The sequence below is a fragment of the Notolepis coatsorum genome (assembly GCF_963971535.1).
Source record: "Notolepis coatsorum genome assembly, chromosome: 19".
Lineage (NCBI taxonomy): Eukaryota > Metazoa > Chordata > Actinopteri > Aulopiformes > Paralepididae > Notolepis > Notolepis coatsorum.
Genome location: NC_140183.1, coordinates 43,222,957 through 43,241,534, shown reverse-complemented (window position 1 = coordinate 43,241,534; position 18,578 = coordinate 43,222,957). Strand labels below are relative to the sequence as shown.

General features: G+C 42.3%; 1 protein-coding gene across 1 annotated transcript in view; it reads left to right on the top strand.

Annotated features, from left to right (window-relative positions):
- satb1b (SATB homeobox 1b) overlaps positions 1 to 18,578 on the top strand; it is a 119,346-nt gene that overhangs the window by 76,855 nt on the left and 23,913 nt on the right. The window contains exon 12 of the mRNA XM_084336429.1: positions 16,561 to 16,716. Within this exon, the coding sequence (XP_084192555.1) occupies positions 16,561 to 16,716 (156 nt within the window). The remainder of the gene's footprint in view (positions 1 to 16,560; positions 16,717 to 18,578) is intronic.

Genomic DNA, 18,578 nt, shown 5'->3' with positions numbered 1-18,578 from the left:
CAGCCGCCTGTGTAATCTATTTTATGTATAATAATAACTTTATTTGTATTAGTGATTGTCTGTATATTTTGACATCATGTACTGGTATTGCTTATAATTTCTAGCATTCCATGTCTAACTATAGCCTATAATAACATGACTGGAGTACTGGAAAAAGGTTACCCCCACAGTCGAGGGAATAGAATGTGAAAACTGGAACAACTCATTCTTTATGAAGACTGCCTACTCAACTCATTCATCTGCCAAAATTAAGCAGATTTGTTGCTGATTATAAAAAAATTCCAAATAAATAGAGAGAAGAGAACGAGGAGTCTGCGAAGGAGAATGAAACGGTCATCACGTTCAACACTGGCAACATCGAGAGACAACTTCCCTTCATGACAGATATCTTTAAAAGAGTTCACCTGTAATTTCAGCTACTGCTCATAGCAGAATATAAGGAACATAAAAGAACGAAAACATTACAATTATAATAATATATAATGATAACATTGTGTGATAAAAATGATGACAACTAGGCCTACCACACAGCAAAAGAAACTAAATGTGTGCTGGTGTCACTAACTGTGTGCCACCAGTGGAAATTGGATAATTTTGAGCCCTTGATGAGAAAACATGTATCTTCTTAGAAGAGTCATGGGAGCCTACAGTGGCTTTGGAGAATACTTTTTTTTAAAGTATTATTGACTTCTGTCACGAGGGTTCAAGTAATCGTGTCAATCCGAACCTGTCTCAACTTTTTTGAACTGTTACTAAACCAGTCAAAATCTCATATTATACCACACACCATCCATAAGCTCAAAGCCTGAACATGCTAGCTGGGCACACACCCCCCCCCCCCTCCCCCCCCCCTCCCCCACACACACACACACACACTGTACCTGGCAGCCTGCCATACGAGACCCAGGCTCAGTCACGGTGCAGCTCCCTCCTCCTCCCGCCTCACCATGTGATTTGGGTTGACAGTCAGAGGCCGCAGACACACAGCCACTGATAACGTCTTAACATGCATGTTTTGGAGAGACGGGGGCAGGAGGGAGGTGACGGCAAACCTCATTACGCCTCCACTCGCTTTGAAGTCTCCGCGTGTGGAAAAAGAAACACACACAGATAAGAATCTATTGGAATCGCTGCTTACAGCTCAACCCCCCCCCCCCCCCCCCCCCCACACACACACTCCCAACCCCTCCAAAAAAGTGTGTGTTAAAACTGAATAGATGGCACGCGTGGTCTGATCTCTTCCTGAGATGAAGAATTAGCCCGGTTATGTGCCTTTAGAGAGCATGCTGAGGAAAATGTATTGGGCATGTTTGGGGGGGTTGGAGTGGGTACTTGTGGTGACACGACGGAGGCCTGGCGTCGGTGCTGCTGGGGGAGATATGGGGGGGGGGGGGGGGGGGGGGGGGTGGAGAGGAAGTGAAGGGCCTTTTTTTCTTGCTATTTTTGAGAACTGCAGCAGATTGACCAGGCAGATAGACTGATGACGAGGAATGATAAATATAGGCAGACTAAAGAATGCTACTTAGACACGCACACACACACACACACACACACACACACACACACACACACACACACACACACACACACACACACACACAGGCACACTTATCTGCATCTCCCAATGTACATCTCACATCATAAAAAAAAGCTTATCTCTGCCTCATCCGACTTCGTCATGTCTGTATCTGTTTACGCTCGCCTTGCTACCAAAGACTCCACCTATCACACACACACACACACACACACACACACACACACACACACACACACACACACACACACACACACACACACGTCACACACACACACACACACTACTACCACTAGCATGATATGCTACTACTCAATACTCCGGCAAATCCCTCGGCATGTTATTCTCAGACAGTGAAGATGCATGGAATGCCTTAGTGTATCCGCCCTCCTCCCCGAGCGCTCGCATCCCAGAGGACCCGCCACACCCTCCACATCTCAACATGTTTTCCCTTTCTGTTCTGATTTATTGCCAAATCACACCTATTGATAGCGAGAGAAGCGCCAGTGATGGTTTTGCACAGTGTGTGTCCACCAGCTGGTGAAAGGGCCCAATCACAAGTCCCCGAGAATGGAGTCGGCGCGGCCTCATAATGATGGGATTCAGCGCTATTGAAAGAGAAAACAGACGATACACTGATTGCCGCCGCGCAGAGGGACGCCCGCTCACACGGGAAGTGCTGTAAATCCATTGGGGGAATTCATATCGAAATATGGGATGCGCCCATACAGATACTGATATTAGGATATTGGGCCGTTAACAAGGCTTGAATAGGGTATTAGTATTGGGTTGATACTAGGGCTGACCCCTATTAGTCGATTAGTCGACTAATCGGTCGAAAGGAGCCGTAGTCGACTGCCAACCTCTTAGTCGAATACAATTTCTTTTTTTTAATATATATATTTTTTTATCATTCTTTCCAAAAGAAGAGGCCTAGAAGCGTGGCTAACGCTAATGGCACGCATACCAGAGGCTAACTGCCTAAGGCTATGGTTAGACTAGTGTATTCCTGGCGTTTTTTTATACGTTTTTGACGACGTTTCATGTCCTATCTACACAGAAACGCGTTTTTTGGCGTTTTTTTGTGGATACGGCTGAAACGCAAAATTGTGTTTGCGTTTGGAGATACGCAAAAAAACGAGTCGACAAACAGCGTGTAGTCAGCACAGCCGTTGTTGCGAAAACGCCCATGCGCAGTAGATACCATCTGCGTGCCCTCCCGGTGACAACAGTGTGTGTGTTTGGGACAGAGCTCCGTGTCCCAAATAGCTTCAGCTACCATGTGTTGTCAAGTTATTGTTATAAGGACCCCAGTCCAAGCTACAACAGTCTGCATTCCCTTAACAATTGTTTGTATTGAGCCGTATTGTATTGTACCCATATGCAATATGTTAAATAAAGTTTACATCCATTCATTCTGCTAGCATTACCGATTGGCATGAGCAGCTGGCTAACGTGAGCTATCAGGATTCAGACCCTGTTAGCTCAGAGTTCCTCTTTCAACTTAACAAGCATTAAACAAAATGGCCCAGTCATCTATTCACCTTTGTTTAATACACACAGCGTTGTCTCTAATGTTATCTAACTACTGATAGCTCGCGATATCATCAGTTTTGGTGCCGGCTAAGTAGCGTGAGCTAACGTTAGCTTCTAGCCACAATGCTATATTGTTATAATGGCATACTCCATTGACGTTAGCATGCAGCTAACAATGCTACCGATCGTTTTTTAGACTAACTATCCGCTCTTGGTGGTCACTTGTGTTGATGTTAGTTTTGTTTCATCAACAAATGACAGGCAGAACACACAGTGAATGTATCCGTTTTGTTTATTGCACTTTTATTAGGCTTTGCTGAAAAAAGAATTGCTGCATTGAATAAAAAAAAAAGATGGTGGCGCGGCATAGGCGCCTGCCTTATTGACATTTTCTTTGCTGGAGCTTCCACCAGGAAGTGTATTGGCACATTCGTTCTGATTGGTTGAAATTGCCTTCATGTTTGCCACCTACTGCCACCTACTGCTTTGGCAGTGTACTACATCAGTGTGCTCTGGTGACAAAAACGAAAAAAAAACGAAAGTGTGACTCGAGGCGCATGACGTCGCGGCGATACGCGGCGATGCGTATAAGAAAACAATACGAAGATGATACGAAAGGTGTAACCTCAGCCTAAGAAAACAGGCACAGAGGCACTGAAAGAGGATTTCACCCATCTAATGAACACACTAGACTAGACAAATATCAAGATGTATCCATCAGTGGACCAATTGCATGCTTTTGCAGAGGACAAGAAGCCTTCAGTCGACTCCTTCAGACATTAAGCACCCCCACAGCCCAAATGGAATACAAAAATAAATAAAAATATTATACTTTATTTTTTTTATTTTTTTTTGCTAATAGTCGACTAACAGCAAATTTTGGCCAATCATAGCCGACTATCCAAATCCTTAGTCGGGGACAGCCCTAGTTGATACCAGGCTTGACTAGGGTATCGATATTGGGGTGAATTTTGCCCTAATTCTAAAAGCAAAGTGACTTGATTTTCAGCATTTTCTCTTGACAGATAGAAGCATGTTAGATCCTTTAATATAAAAAAACAGATGATATCTCATCCAGTGACCCCAAACGAATGGTCTAATTCGGTACTGTTCAGTAAAAGTAATGGACCAGACCGGTCCTTGGTATCGGGCCAACGGGTCATACATAAAGCTTAGGACTCAGAGTCTGTATCGTGCATCCTGTTTACATTAACATCTGGTCATGTAGCAAAAGCTTTTATCCAAAGCAGCTGTACAACCAACCCAGCGAAGAGATACACTCCTGGCTTACATCCCCTCAGAGAAATAGCACTGCCCTCCGCTGCCTCCTCAAATACACTTTGTGTGGAGAAACATCAACCTTTTGAGTCTCTAAAAGCATCAGGTCACACACAGAAATATCAATGTTATGTGTAAGCTTCACGTCGTCATTAGCGAGTCTTATTCTCACTGTCTACGTTGTTTCAGCAGAGTTGTAAAATGGGATTATTCTCCCTCTACCTCTCTCTCTCTGTCTTCTCCTCACGCCCTTCCCTCTCTCCGTTCTCTCTCCCCCGCGCTCTCAGGGCTTGCTGTCGGAGATCCTGCGTAAGGAGGAGGACCCCAAGACGGCCTCCCAGTCGCTGCTGGTCAACCTGCGGGCCATGCAGAACTTCCTGCAGCTGCCCGAGGCCGAGCGCGACCGCATCTACCAGGATGAGAGGGAGCGCAGCCTGACTGCCGCCTCGGCCATGGGGCCCGCCCCGCTCATCAGCACCCCGCCCAACCGGCCCGTGCAGGTATGGAGGGGTTCATGTTTTCTCTACTGTATATTACTCCTAGATATATTCTGAGATCCGTGCACTGGTGTGAAGAGGAAAATGTCAACTTTCTATGAATATCTTTTTATTATTGCTCTACTCCTAGTTTTAACTTTATTATTGCTCTACTCCTAGTGTCAAGTAGGTTATGCTCTATTATTATATATATTGTTTAGCCGGGTTTTTTTTTTTTTTTTTTTTTTTTTAATGTCCCATGTCTTTTAAATTGCCTTTTTCAGTGTTTAGCATTGTTTTCTACCAATGTGGGGTTGTATCAATGGGGTCTGTGTCTCTAATTCTCATTTTGGCTCATCAATCCAGTCTCGAGTTTACGAGATCCTCCCTCACTGAACTAAGCCATTCTGATTTGACTGTTTTGCTGACGTGAATAAGGCACTGGTTGTAGTCACCGCCCACAATCAACAATTCGCTCAACAACAGAGCGAGTGGAAATACTGACACTTCCTCAAATGGGTTGACGTGGCACGGGTGCCGACAGAGAGAGCAGAGAACGAGCGAGAGAGGGAGAGAGAGAAAGAGGGAGAGAGATAGGGACATGGAGCACCCCACACACACTCCCACGCGCGCGCCCGTATTCCGATCCGTGCAATAATATTCACAGGGGTATATATTGTCATTTGAAACAAGTTACCAATGCATTGTCCTGTGGGATTATGCCCCCCGCGGCGAAATTAATTAGTATCCCCCTCAATCTCTCTATGTCTCTCTCTGTCTGCCAGTGCAGACTGTGGGTGACTGTCACTCAAAGCGCTTTGCGAGTATGGGCGGATCCCAGCCCAAAACCTTGAAAAAATCTTGAAGTGGAAAAATGCTGCTTTAGAGTACTTGATTAGAAATACAAAACAATAATTTTTTTTGGAAAAAAAACTTACAGATGTGTTCCATAGACTCACAGGAATTGTGTAACATTGCCCAAATAGTGAAAGGAATAGCAAAACATGGGACCTTTAAGTCACTTTAAAAGTCACACAGGTTAATTCGCTGGAATTAAACCCCGATATCGTTTTTGTAAAGTATGACAAAAAACCCAATACAGCCAAAAATTTACACTTTAGCCAAAACCATCACTTATATTTAAATGAGCCATTTTGACATCCAACTGGAATTGATAGTGTGTCTCATAACCTCCTAGACAGAGTGGGTACAGTCTTCACATGCGCATGAAGGTAATTAACATCAGTGTTAACCTGCATGGTACATACCTGCGCGCACACACACACACACACACACACACACACACACACACACACACACACACACACACACACACACACACACACACACACACACACACACACACACACACACACACACACACACACACACACACACACACACACACACACACAGATAGATAGATACTATACACACCCTTGTGAGCAATTAAACACATGCACAAGCATGTACCCACACACATACATTTTACAAGTGCTCACCCTAGTTCATCATAGCGGGGGTGGTAACAGTACGTCATATATTGTACATTGGTAAATGACACAAACGTCCATGCACACACACATAGACACACACTCACTCACACACACACATACACACATATACACTCACTCACACATATACACATATACACACACACTCACTCACTCACTCACTCACTCACTCACTCACTCACTCACTCACTCACTCACTCACTCACTCACTCACTCACTCACTCACTCACTCACTCACTCACTCACTCACTCACTCACTCACTCACTCACTCACTCGCTCACTCACTCACATACACGTACTCTTGGGCACGCAATCCCAAGTATGCTTACTGGCGCCACACAATCCATTCTGTCATTTCACCCAGCTGTGTATCTTGCCAGACCTCTTATAACCTGTTTGGATACACATAGTCGAATGCAGATTGTGTCTAAATTCACGCATGATCATGATGTGAACACAGTGAAGAACACAACTTTATATCCATTCTCTTTTACACATTTACAACTTGCTCGCTCACGCCCAGTGCTTGGGCATCTTTAAAGGTAGAATCTGTAATGCAGTCAAACAGAGGCCTCTAGGCAAAAGAGACCCGCTTGGTAATGCACTTAGTTTTTTTTGTTTTGGTCTGATGTGTGGGTTGGAATTGAATGGGGAATTTGCTATCGGTGGCCACACCTCAGGCTCTGCTACTCCAACCCAGTTACTGAACTCCAACGCAGAATAAAACTCCCAACATCGGACTAAAACGAAACATGTGTAATACCAAGCAGGGCTCTTTTGCCTAGAGGTAGCTATTTGGCGGCTTTACAGATTCTACCTTTAAACCGCCCTCTTGGAATAAGGCGTGCCCTGTAATCAGAAATCTTTCTAGCGTCTTGTCAGTCAGTCCCCTCGCTCTACCACTCTGACTTAACCGTGACACCACTCTCTCTACAATCCCCCCCCCCCCCCCCCCCCCCACGACCACCACAAAAAGAATTCCCTCATTTCAAAGGTATGTGGTGACTTTTTTTACCATTGAAGCCCATTTGAAGTGAGGTCAAGATAAAGAAAAGGCCTCCTCTGTCCTGACCGCACCCATAGATGACGAGGCTTTAATGTACACGAGAGACACGAGTTCCACAGAGTCTCACCAAAGCCCACCCATGATGTCCAAGACGGTGCCTCTCCATTTTAGCTGTGCAGCGAGATCGCAGCAGTCACCCTTAACTCATTCGGGGCCATTCAATTTCCCCATCTAGCTATAGCACGGCCAGGTTTTCATTACATAGTTTCACTCTGCGTCACGTTGTTTGTAGAGCTAAATCTATATTTTATATTCTAGCTATGGATACAATACCATGGTCATTTGACAGTAACTATCTTCTGTTCAAGATGCAAAAAATTATTAATGTTTTCATGAATACGTTTGTGCGTTATCCCGTGGTGAATATGAGTATAATTTCGGAATGATCCGGGCTACTAAAACCATTGGCGTTTCGTCCCTGGACACACTATTATTTTCAAATCAAATGCATATGATAGGTATTATGTTTCATCATGAATGCATGAAAGGGGGGGGGGGCTCGTTTCTGATGAATTGATTGCCAATAATGGCATTCGTTATTACCACAACACACGCCGATCAGGGGGATGGGTATGAAAACCATGCACGATCAAGCTGAAATTGACGTCAGATTGTCCTTTCCAAAAATAATATTCCAATTATTTGATCACCATCTGGTTCATCCTATGCCCATCTAGTCCACGACATAATCCACCACAACATATAGATCGGGGGTCCTGAAAACGATTCAATGCGATCGAGTGAAGCCCTAGGTTTCCCATTACTAGAAAAGCCCGTCCGGAGACATTTTAGTGTAGCACCCGGTCTGGAACAGGGTTTACTGCACTCTCGATACTGCCTACTAGCAGGATCTGGCCAGTACTGCACCTTCGGAGTCCCAGTATGCCTTTTAACGGCAACATACAGGTCCCTGACATTGAATAGGATATTAAAATAAAAAAAAGGGAAAACTATCCAAAAACGTATATATACATTTTTGGCCATTAACCGTTGGCGCCCAATAACGTATATATACGTGAAAGGCCCCGAAAGTGTTAAAGGAAGACACCAACTTTTGGGGAAATTAGCTTATTTGCCGTCTTCCCCGGAGTCAGAAGATGGTGAGTGCAGTACAGAGAGAGGGACCTGCGGCACGCTAGCTAGTTTACATGTGGTGACGAGTGGATACGGACTTACGGATTAGCCTACCGTCAAAAGTAACAACTCCAACAACTCCAAAACGGTCTCATTTACATGTTGTGACTTGTGTATTTACCACATGTAGGAATAACAATGTCAAATGAGACGTTGTAATTTTCTAAGCAGATAAATAGTCTGGACAATTTTCTTGACAAACAACTGTCGGCTGGATGCAGTGATATGTCTCCTCTAAAGCCCTGTTGTAACTTCCGTCAACAAAACCAATGTGACTAGCTAACCTACAGAAGAACTAATCAGGGACTGCAAATCTTTGTAAGAGAGGCAATTTATGATGAATTCTGGACAAACCAAGATCCAGAACCTTATGAACCAGAATTTACAGAGGAGGAACTACAGGTTCAAGAAGGGAGGCTGAGGCAGTTATTTCTACATGTGGTAAATACACAGTAAATACACAACATGTTTTGGAGTTGTTGGAAAGGGTATTTTGTTACTTTTGACGGTAGGCTAATGGTCCGTATCCACTTTCAGTCATTGTGTAAACTAGCTAGCCTGCTGCTGGTCTCTCTCTCTGTACTACACACACAGAGATGAGATGGGTATCTATCTTCTTGTCTGACTGTGGGGTAGACGGCTTCTAAAAAGTTGGCGTGTTCCTTTAAGAGAAGCAGAAAGAGATTCTGAAGCAGTGGCTTTGAACTTTAAAGGAGAGCCACTTTGCAGTTCACGGCTCATCCTTCTAATCGGAGACTGTGTCAGCTCAGGACAGGGCCTGGGAGAGAGAGAGGGTCTTTGTACAAGGACACACTGAACTGAGGAAAAAGACATACAGACATTATCAGACATACCTCTGTTGATGCCCTAATTCTGTTTACGTCTGTCCTCCCAGATGAGCAGATCAGGAGGTGTCTTCACCTTTTTTTTTGGATTGAATAATTGCATCAAGCATAATTTCAGAGGCTTTGGTGTGAAGAGTGTGATTGTGTGCCGTTTAAATCTGTCTAATAGCCAGTACGGAACACACAGGCCTCACAGTGTCGAGCTTATGAACCTTTGCCACCAAGGTCAACAGATGATGCTTTTGATCAATTTGATAGGTGAGCCCTGAAACCAATTACTACCATACATACCAGCCAGAAATGATAATATGGCCGTGCCTTCGCTTCCAGACTGAAATACAAGCTCTCGCTTTACGCTAATGTCTTCTGTGTTTTCCTTATCGCTCACTATTCTCTGTTAACACACGAGCACGTTGACATGAGTCCTGACATACGTGTGTGTACACAGCTCCTCAGCAGTATGACTCGCACCCAGAGCCATATATTACGTCTGTAGATCAGCGCCTGCAGATCAGGAACTCAAAAGGCAATTCACAAACATACGCACACACACACACACACACACACACACACACACACACACACACACACACACACACACACACACACACACACACACACACACACACACACACACACACACACACACCTGGACATATGCCAACCTCTCCTATGTAGCGATGCGGAGTGAATTTAGTGGCATAAATCAGCCAGGGTGGCAATTCAGCAGAGACAGAGGCGGGTTTTATAGGCCTCATAAAAGCAGCGGTGGAGGTATGTATCTCACGTGTGCCGATGGGTGGCTGACTCCCCGCACCAGTCGCTGCACGTCCCGGCCTTAACAATTAGCTCTATATGACAAGCCCTTGACTCAGACTGACAAGCTCGCCTTCAGGAGTCATAAAAAAAAAATAGGATGAAACGCCCAGAAATGCTTCCAACATTCCAGTTCCACCGCAAATTTGAGGATTATGTTCTTTCTTTTTTTTTCTCCTCATTATTATTATTATTATTATTACGAAAGCCCCGAAATGGCTCGTGTTAGGTGTCTAGACAAATGTTTAAATATATATTTTTCAAGCACAGGCAGTTTTTTCGGTGTTATTAGTGGTTTATTTGAATATTCTGAACTTGTGCCCTCAGTTTTGATTTTAGTCATCTCCTTCCAGATGGGATGGCTCATGTGATTATGGCTATCGTGTTAAACTTTTCATCAGTCGTGGGTTTTTGTTACCTTGTTGGAAGGTTATCTCGAGACCTGTCAAAAACCACTGAATGAAGATGATCTGATATTTCACTTTGCAACGTATGTTTTCCCGTCACTGGCTCGACATGAGAGCACAAGCACATTTTATACATGCTGTTTGAAGAATAACACAAACGATGCTTAGTTTCAGATAAGCGTACATGGGAACAGTGTACGTTCCTGTGTTTGTGTGTGTGTTTAGCCGTATTCCCTCTCGTTTCCCTTTTGAGTCTGAACAAACATGGCTGTTGTTGTCTTATCGACCCTGCAGCCCCGGAGAGAAGACTGCAACAACATCAGACCCGAGGACTGGAACCCCCGGATCCCTGTGGGCATCTCCCCTGTGAGCATCACACCCCCACCCCCACACAACCACCACCACCATCTACACTCACACTCTCACTGCACATCTCCCAGCATGTGATTCCTTGTTGTTTCACTATTCTACATGTTTGCAGAGCGTGTCATGTAAACAGGAATACGTACAAGTTCGTTTTTCCTTTCAAGTATACAGTACAGCTGCTAGCCCTCATTCTGCATCAGCCGTCAGTTGAGTTTTGGTTGTATATGAGTTGGATAGGGGGGGAAATATCAAACTTAAACCGACATTACACACAAATAGTTTTAGATTGGTTGGTTCAGTATTTCCCATACATAGATTAACTAGCGTTCAAGTTTATTTTTGTCACCTCCCTCTCCTTTTAGAGAATAGAGGAGTGACATTATTTTAGTATAGAGGAGTAATAATAATAATAATAATACATTTATTTTATATAGCACCTTACATAAGGTATCTCAAAGCACTTTACAGACATTGTATTATAGTACATGGACAAGTGACATTTTAGAGTATAGAGGAGTGACATTCTTTTAGACTATAGAGGAGTGACGTTCTTTTAGAGTATAGAGGAGTGACGTTCTTTTAGAGTATAGAGGAGTGACGTTCTTTTAGAGTATAGAGGAGTGACGTTCTTTTAGACTATAGAGGAGTGACATTCTTTTAGAGTATAGAGGAGTGACGTTCTTTTAGAGCAGGGGTAGGCAACCCTAGGCACGCATGCCTGCATAGGCACGCGGGGGCATTTTCATAGGCACAGGGGGCAGCATTAAAAAGAAAATATATATATATATATATATATATATATATATATATATATATATATATATATATATATATATAATTTTTTTTGTTTTTGTTTTTGCTTTTAAATATTATAGTGAAATATTTTGCACTGTTGTCGCATTTATCTTTTTGAAATCCTCCCACAGGTTCTTTTTACTACCACATATTTAATTGAGACCCTTTATTTGTTTATTATTTCAATTTAACTGGAAATACATTGCTACATCATTCAGTAACATTTGCAGAGCCTTATAACAAAAACATTATTACGGTCACCATTGTGACCAGTGGGATTAATCAACACATTTTATTATTTATTTTTCTATTTCATTGAACATTGCACATGTTAAAAGCCATTTTTTTACTCAAAATGTGAGTATTACCAAGTCAACTTGTGTTCTTAAAACAATGACAATAAACATAGTTTTATTAGGTTGAAATAATGTGGTTGTGTACTTATTTTTCTGTTAACTTATTATGGATTGAAAACTGAAAACCTTAATGCACAGTAACTGAACTCACTATTTTTAAGTTCTGGTAACTTATTATTATTTTTTTTTTTACAGTGTAGTCTTGCGATCAATCAAAACTTATTTACACGATATACCTCACATTCACCCTCCATTCACATCCTGGTGTTCTCCTGGTATTCTCCATTAGGCCTGTAGGTGGAGCTATGACAGCACACGTACAGTACACACACCGATGGTGTGTGATGTGTCCAAAAATGAATGGGCAAATGTGAGTGAAATGGTCGCACTGTATGCAGCTGTTTGTCTGCATTGCATTCCCCCCCCCCCCCCCCCAACTCAGATTTAGGGTTGATACAACCATCATAATAATATTGTTAATAATAACAATAATGATGTAATAATGTAAAAATTATCATTAAAAATACCTGATTATGAGAAAAAAAATTACGATGCATGGAATATTGTTGAGGCACACTAGTTACAACTATATTTCAAACAGGCACTCCATGTCAAAAAGGTTGCTGACCCCTGTTTTAGAGTATAGAGGAGTGATGTTCTTTTAGAGTATAGAGGAGTGACATTCTTTTAGAGTATAGAGGAGTGACATTATTTTAGAGTATAGAGGAGTGACGTTCTTTTAGAGTATAGAGGAGTGACGTTCTTTTAGACTAGAGGAGTGACATTCTTTTAGAGTATAGAGGAGTGATGTTCTTTTAGAGTATAGAGGAGTGACATTCTTTTAGAGTATAGAGGAGTGACATTCTTTTAGAGTATAGAGGAGTGACATTCTTTTATAGCAGTGGTCACCAACCTTTTTAAGCTCAAGATCACTTTTTTTTTTGGTCAAGGCAAGATCTACCTATTGAAGCGTTGAGAGAAAAAGACAGCCAAGACTGTACTTTAAACTAAATGACTTGTATTTGCCTGTATTGTAATTACATGCAATGCTTTGGTCCAACATTAAAACGTCAAAGTAGAACTGTAATGTGGACCTTCTCAGTCAGTGCTAAGTGCAGTCCTCTTATGCAGCATCACTTTTCACATCAAAACAAAAGTAGAACTGTAACGTGGACTCTCATATTATTAACATTAGAAAATGCTAATTGTAAATATGTTTGTCAAAGTAGAACTGTAATATGTACTTTCTCAGTCAGTGCTAAGTGCAGTAATCTTATGCAGCATCACTTTTCACATCAAAACAAAAGTAGAACTGTAATGTGGACTCTCAGGGAAAGATACAAATTTTATTATTATTTTTTTTTTTACATATTTCTTTTTTTCAGGGAAAGATCTACAGGGAAGGTCTCAAAGATCGACCAGTCGATCGCGATCGACGGGTTGGTGACCACTGTTTTAGAGTATAGAGGAGTGACGTTATATTAGAGTATAGAGGAGTGACATTATATTAGAGTATAGAGGAGTGACATTATTTTAGAGTATAGAGGAGTGACGTTATTTTGCGTCCTGGCTCGTCACCCAGCAGCAGCATCAACACAAAGTAATACAAAAATGAATCCATAAGAACAGATTGATTTCCCAAATGACAATACAATAACGATACAAATGATTCTCCAAAAACATGCACATATCAACAGTGTTTCTGTTGCATGTACATAACGTCCTTTTTGTTGCATGTTTTTATGTCCTCTGCAAATAATATAACTAGCCAGAACTAACCAAAGAAATTATTTGTGGACTGATGGTCACAGGATTTTGTGAGCTCTATTATCTCTTTGAATCTAGTGCCTATATAAAAAACTGTTATTGTATATATTGTGATGCCAGTGATGTGTTTATCGTTTTCCAATAAATAAGTTATTCCGGAAATAAGTCCAACAGGCAAACGAATATTAACTGACAAAAGGTCCTAGCTAAAAAAACAACCTGTGTGATTGCCTGTTTAATGTTGGGGTATTACTGAATTAGTTCGTTTGCTTTGTTCCGATTCAGGGAGACACTATAATGATACAATGTTGCACTTGTCCCTTAGTTCGTTTGTGTTCACACGGCTGTGTTAACAGCGGACCAAAACAAACGCACGCGCGAGCAAACTGTCTCGCTGGTCATTGGTCAGATTTTGGGGTGTGCCCCCCCCCCCCCCCCCCCCCCTAACCCTGAATCTCCGCGTTACATTGAAATCGGGGAGAAGAGAGCGGGGGAGCAAATGAATGAATGTGGATGAGAGCCGTGATGTAAATCGGACGATTTAGTTCTGATTGATTAGGAATGGGTCGCGCCGTGTTCAGGAAACTCAGGCGCATAAAAGTCTATTCGATCATGTCTCCAGCACCCCCACAGCCGTAGCTGCAACCACTTACATCACGGCTCTCATCCACATTAATTCATATGCTCCCCCCGCTCTCTCCTCCCCGATTTCAATGTAACGCGGAAGTGCAGTGGTCTATAGCTAACTTTACTGATCTAACTGCCTAAAGACTACAAACTGATCCCGCCCACAATTCAATGCGAAAGCGTCATCATGCAACACGTATACAGTACGGCAAGTGAGTTGTGTCGGTTTGTTAAGTCGATTGCATTCTCACAGAGTACGAGTCGCTTCGGGTTCGGTTGGAAGTGCGCCGAGACCACCCTCTCTAGGCGGTCTCGGCACGCTTGTTTTGTTCCGCAACAGAATGCAATTGCTGTGTTCACATATGCCCAAATGAACCGAAATAGGGGGTAAACGCTCCAGGTTCCGGAACAACAGCTCCAAACGAGCTAGGTGTGAAAACGCCCTTAGTGTTCATATTAGTCCTAGTCTTCCATGAAAGTTCTGCTAGTGTCAGAAATTAAATAGAAATGCTATTCCAGCAATTGACCAATAGGAGCGCAGCATGTCAAATCACTCCAAAATAGCACATTAATTAAGACACCAATACCTTGAGAAACACCATAGAAGGAATCATGCTGTGATTTAGTATAAATAAATGTTGACATTTGGAGATTGCTGTAAGAAATGCATTTTTTGGCAATTGGATGGCGAGCACTTCTGTTCTGTACTCAGAAACCCCCTCTTATGGCCAATAAACCTAGGAAAGCCATACATTCTCTGAATGCCTTAGGTCTCTAGTTTGCGATTGTAAAGTTTCATGAGGTGATTAGACTAGACTAGAGCTCACAATATGTCATTGTATATACAGTGAGGTCAAGTAAAAAAATAAATAAAAAATTGTCTCACTACTGGCTACTATGGGGACTGACATCATCACACATGAATACAATTCATTTGTACAATTGAACAAAATGAAGACAAGAGTCTCAGCCTTCCAGTCATACCCACTTTATGCAATTCTAAGACTGTTTAGGTACCCCAGTATGCAGACATATTCAAATGCACCCAGCCACTCCTTCACACATTTTTATAATAGGCAGAAAATAACACATTTACACTGCATGCAAAAAACCACTGCATGGTCTTTGCCCAAAGCTGCATGGGATTGACATAAAGTGGGCATGTATAGCAAGGGGATACTCATGGCTACCCATAAAACCCATTTATATTCTGATATCTTGAAGTGATCAGATGGCAGTTCTTCCTTCATCAAAATTTTGCCGCCTTCCCGACAACCTAGCATGACACGGTTGGTACCAATGTATTCCTAACGTCATCTAGTTTCATATAACCACTATATTCACTACCCTCTGTCTCTGAGGGTTAAGAGGAGGCACCCCACAAAGCTGTGAGAGTCTATGAGAAAGACTTCTGATGACATGGTTTAAGATAAGAGAAGTTTACTATCCCCGCTGGATCATCAACAGCACTTGAAAAAGAAAACAATTGATAACAAAATAATGTAAATTAATAAAGTTAAAAGATTAGAGAGATCAAAACACAGTGCACAATATTCCTATTTACATACCAACATATCTACAGTCAACAGATGTCTTCTACAGACATTAACCGAGTTGTGTTCACATTGAGCGAGTGTTTCAACTGACATATGAACAGGGCAGGTATCGCACAAAGATGTAAATGTGTACACAAATATGTAGTCTGGTATACAGAAATATATAGTTATTCTACTACAGGTTTACAGATGGCTACTGAGATTTACAAAGTAGCATGATACCAAATATATATCAAATCACACCAGGGCCCATATTTATCACACTTCTAAGAATAGGACTACTGGGATCAGTGGTCAGGTCACATGACCATACACACTATAAAGTCAATTTGGTCTCGGATTAGCACTCCTACTCTCAGATGCTTGATAACTACATGCCCAGGTGCAAGTGTACATGACAAATGGTATATTTCCTTTTGATATAACTACACTACACAAGTATCCTTAATTTCCCCTTTTTCTAACACCTTCCCCACTGTGCTCCAGATGAAGCCCTCTCCTTTGCCCAGCGAGTGGAATGGCAAGACGGAGAGCTGCATCCTCAACATCAACTCCAACATCTACGACGAGATCCAACAGGAGATGAAGAGGGCCAAGGTGTCCCAGGCCCTGTTCGCCAAGGTGGCTGCCTCCAAGAGCCAGGTACCCACATCAGCTGACCACAAACTTCAAAACCCTAATTGAACATTAATTGATAGACCCTAATAGCCTACAGGGATTCTTGAAACAGTTTTCTTTTTTTTCACAACATGGTGATATGGGGATTGGCATAACGACTAAATTGGGATGGGAGAAAAAATACAGAAAAAAGGAGGAGAAAAAGTAGATAGAAAAATAAATAATTCACTGCTAACATTAGCAGCTAGCATCCACCACCAAGTTAAGCTAAAGCTAGAAGGGCAGCGTCCACCTCTCTACTACTAGGCTAAGCTAAAGCTAACATTGCCCTCCCCCAGCTTGTATCTTTGCTGCAATAAGAAGTAAATAGCGTGCTGTCTATGGTTCTGAAACAGTGTTGCATTCAGACATGTGGTAGGTTATCAACATTAACAATGTATGTTATCCAATCAACGTTGATAATGTTAGTAAGAGGCTGCAGTTCACTTTACGGGGGGATGCTTGGCATCTATTGACACTGTCTCCTAGCTAAAGATTGTACAGGGAAGCCATGCCGTTAATTATGACAAGACTTGCGGTGGGGAATCAATTCCTCTAATCCTACAGTACATTCTTGCTACACTAACATTTAACATCACATCTTTCGCTTTGAATTCTAAGCATGGTAACAGGGCAGAACTTAAAATCCAAGATCAAGGTACCGGTACGCAACCATGCACACTATTCCATGTCACCAAAATACTAGTTCCGAAATACTTGGTTCAATTCAGAAATGGGGCAGAAGATGATAGATCTTAAGACAACATCATGTCTTTGAAACAACGCAGAACATTCCCTTGTTTGAAAGGGAATCTTTTCTCTCTCTCTTGAACATTTCAGCTCAATAATTCATCCAATAATGGATGACTGTGACGTACTGGTGAATCATTACAAAAAAATCTGTGGACATAACAGCGTCGATATGTAATGAACACATGGCTGTTTACAGAGACGGCATTTACCCATCATGTCTCAACTCGCCAGTGGAACTGCGCAGCTTCCCAGAGTGTACCTCAACAAAACATCATGAAAAAAGAAAACATCAGAACACAACAAAAAAAATAAGAGATACACACAACATTGTAATATTTGTTACGTTAAAAGGGATGTAAGAACCAAAAGAATAAGGAGAACAATCATCCAGCACGTTAGGAAACTCACCTCCCGACGTACCGGAGCACTGATTTATCACTATAATGACATATGTCTCCTTTATTGTGGGTTTGGAGCCGCTGCAGCCGACAGTGTTTCAACACAAAACAAACCTGTTTATATTAGCCATGCTCTGAATGGCTTTCACAGAGAGAGAGACGAGGGGGCCCTCTTGTTATCTTCTCGGTGGAGAGTGAACCTGCTCACACAATACCGGCTTGTGTGCACGCTCAACGACAAAAGACCAAGAGAAGAAGAGAAAACAGACGCACACGCACATGCACACACACACACGCATGCACACACGCACGCACCACCAGTTTAACTCTTTATTAAAAGCAATTAAAGAAAAATGCGGAGCGAGGCGTTATTATTAGAGGTTTTCCTGTGTCTGTCGGGAGGCACGGTGTGGGGACCATTCTCACAATTGCGCTTGATGGGAGAAGATGGGGAAAATAGATCACGAAGGTGGCGGAATTATCGAGGAATATCTGCGGAGGCTTTATTTTTTTCTTGCTGATTAGGGTGATTATAGCCCCAGATACCTTTGTTTTACCCAAATTGCAGTTTGATGCACAAACCACTGTTTTTGTTCAGGAGTTCAAAGACTTGTTGGAGTGGGAGAGACACAGCCGTGGCATTAACTCTCAAATGTCTGTGTCTCTCTCTCTCTCTCTCTCTCTCTCTCTCTCTCT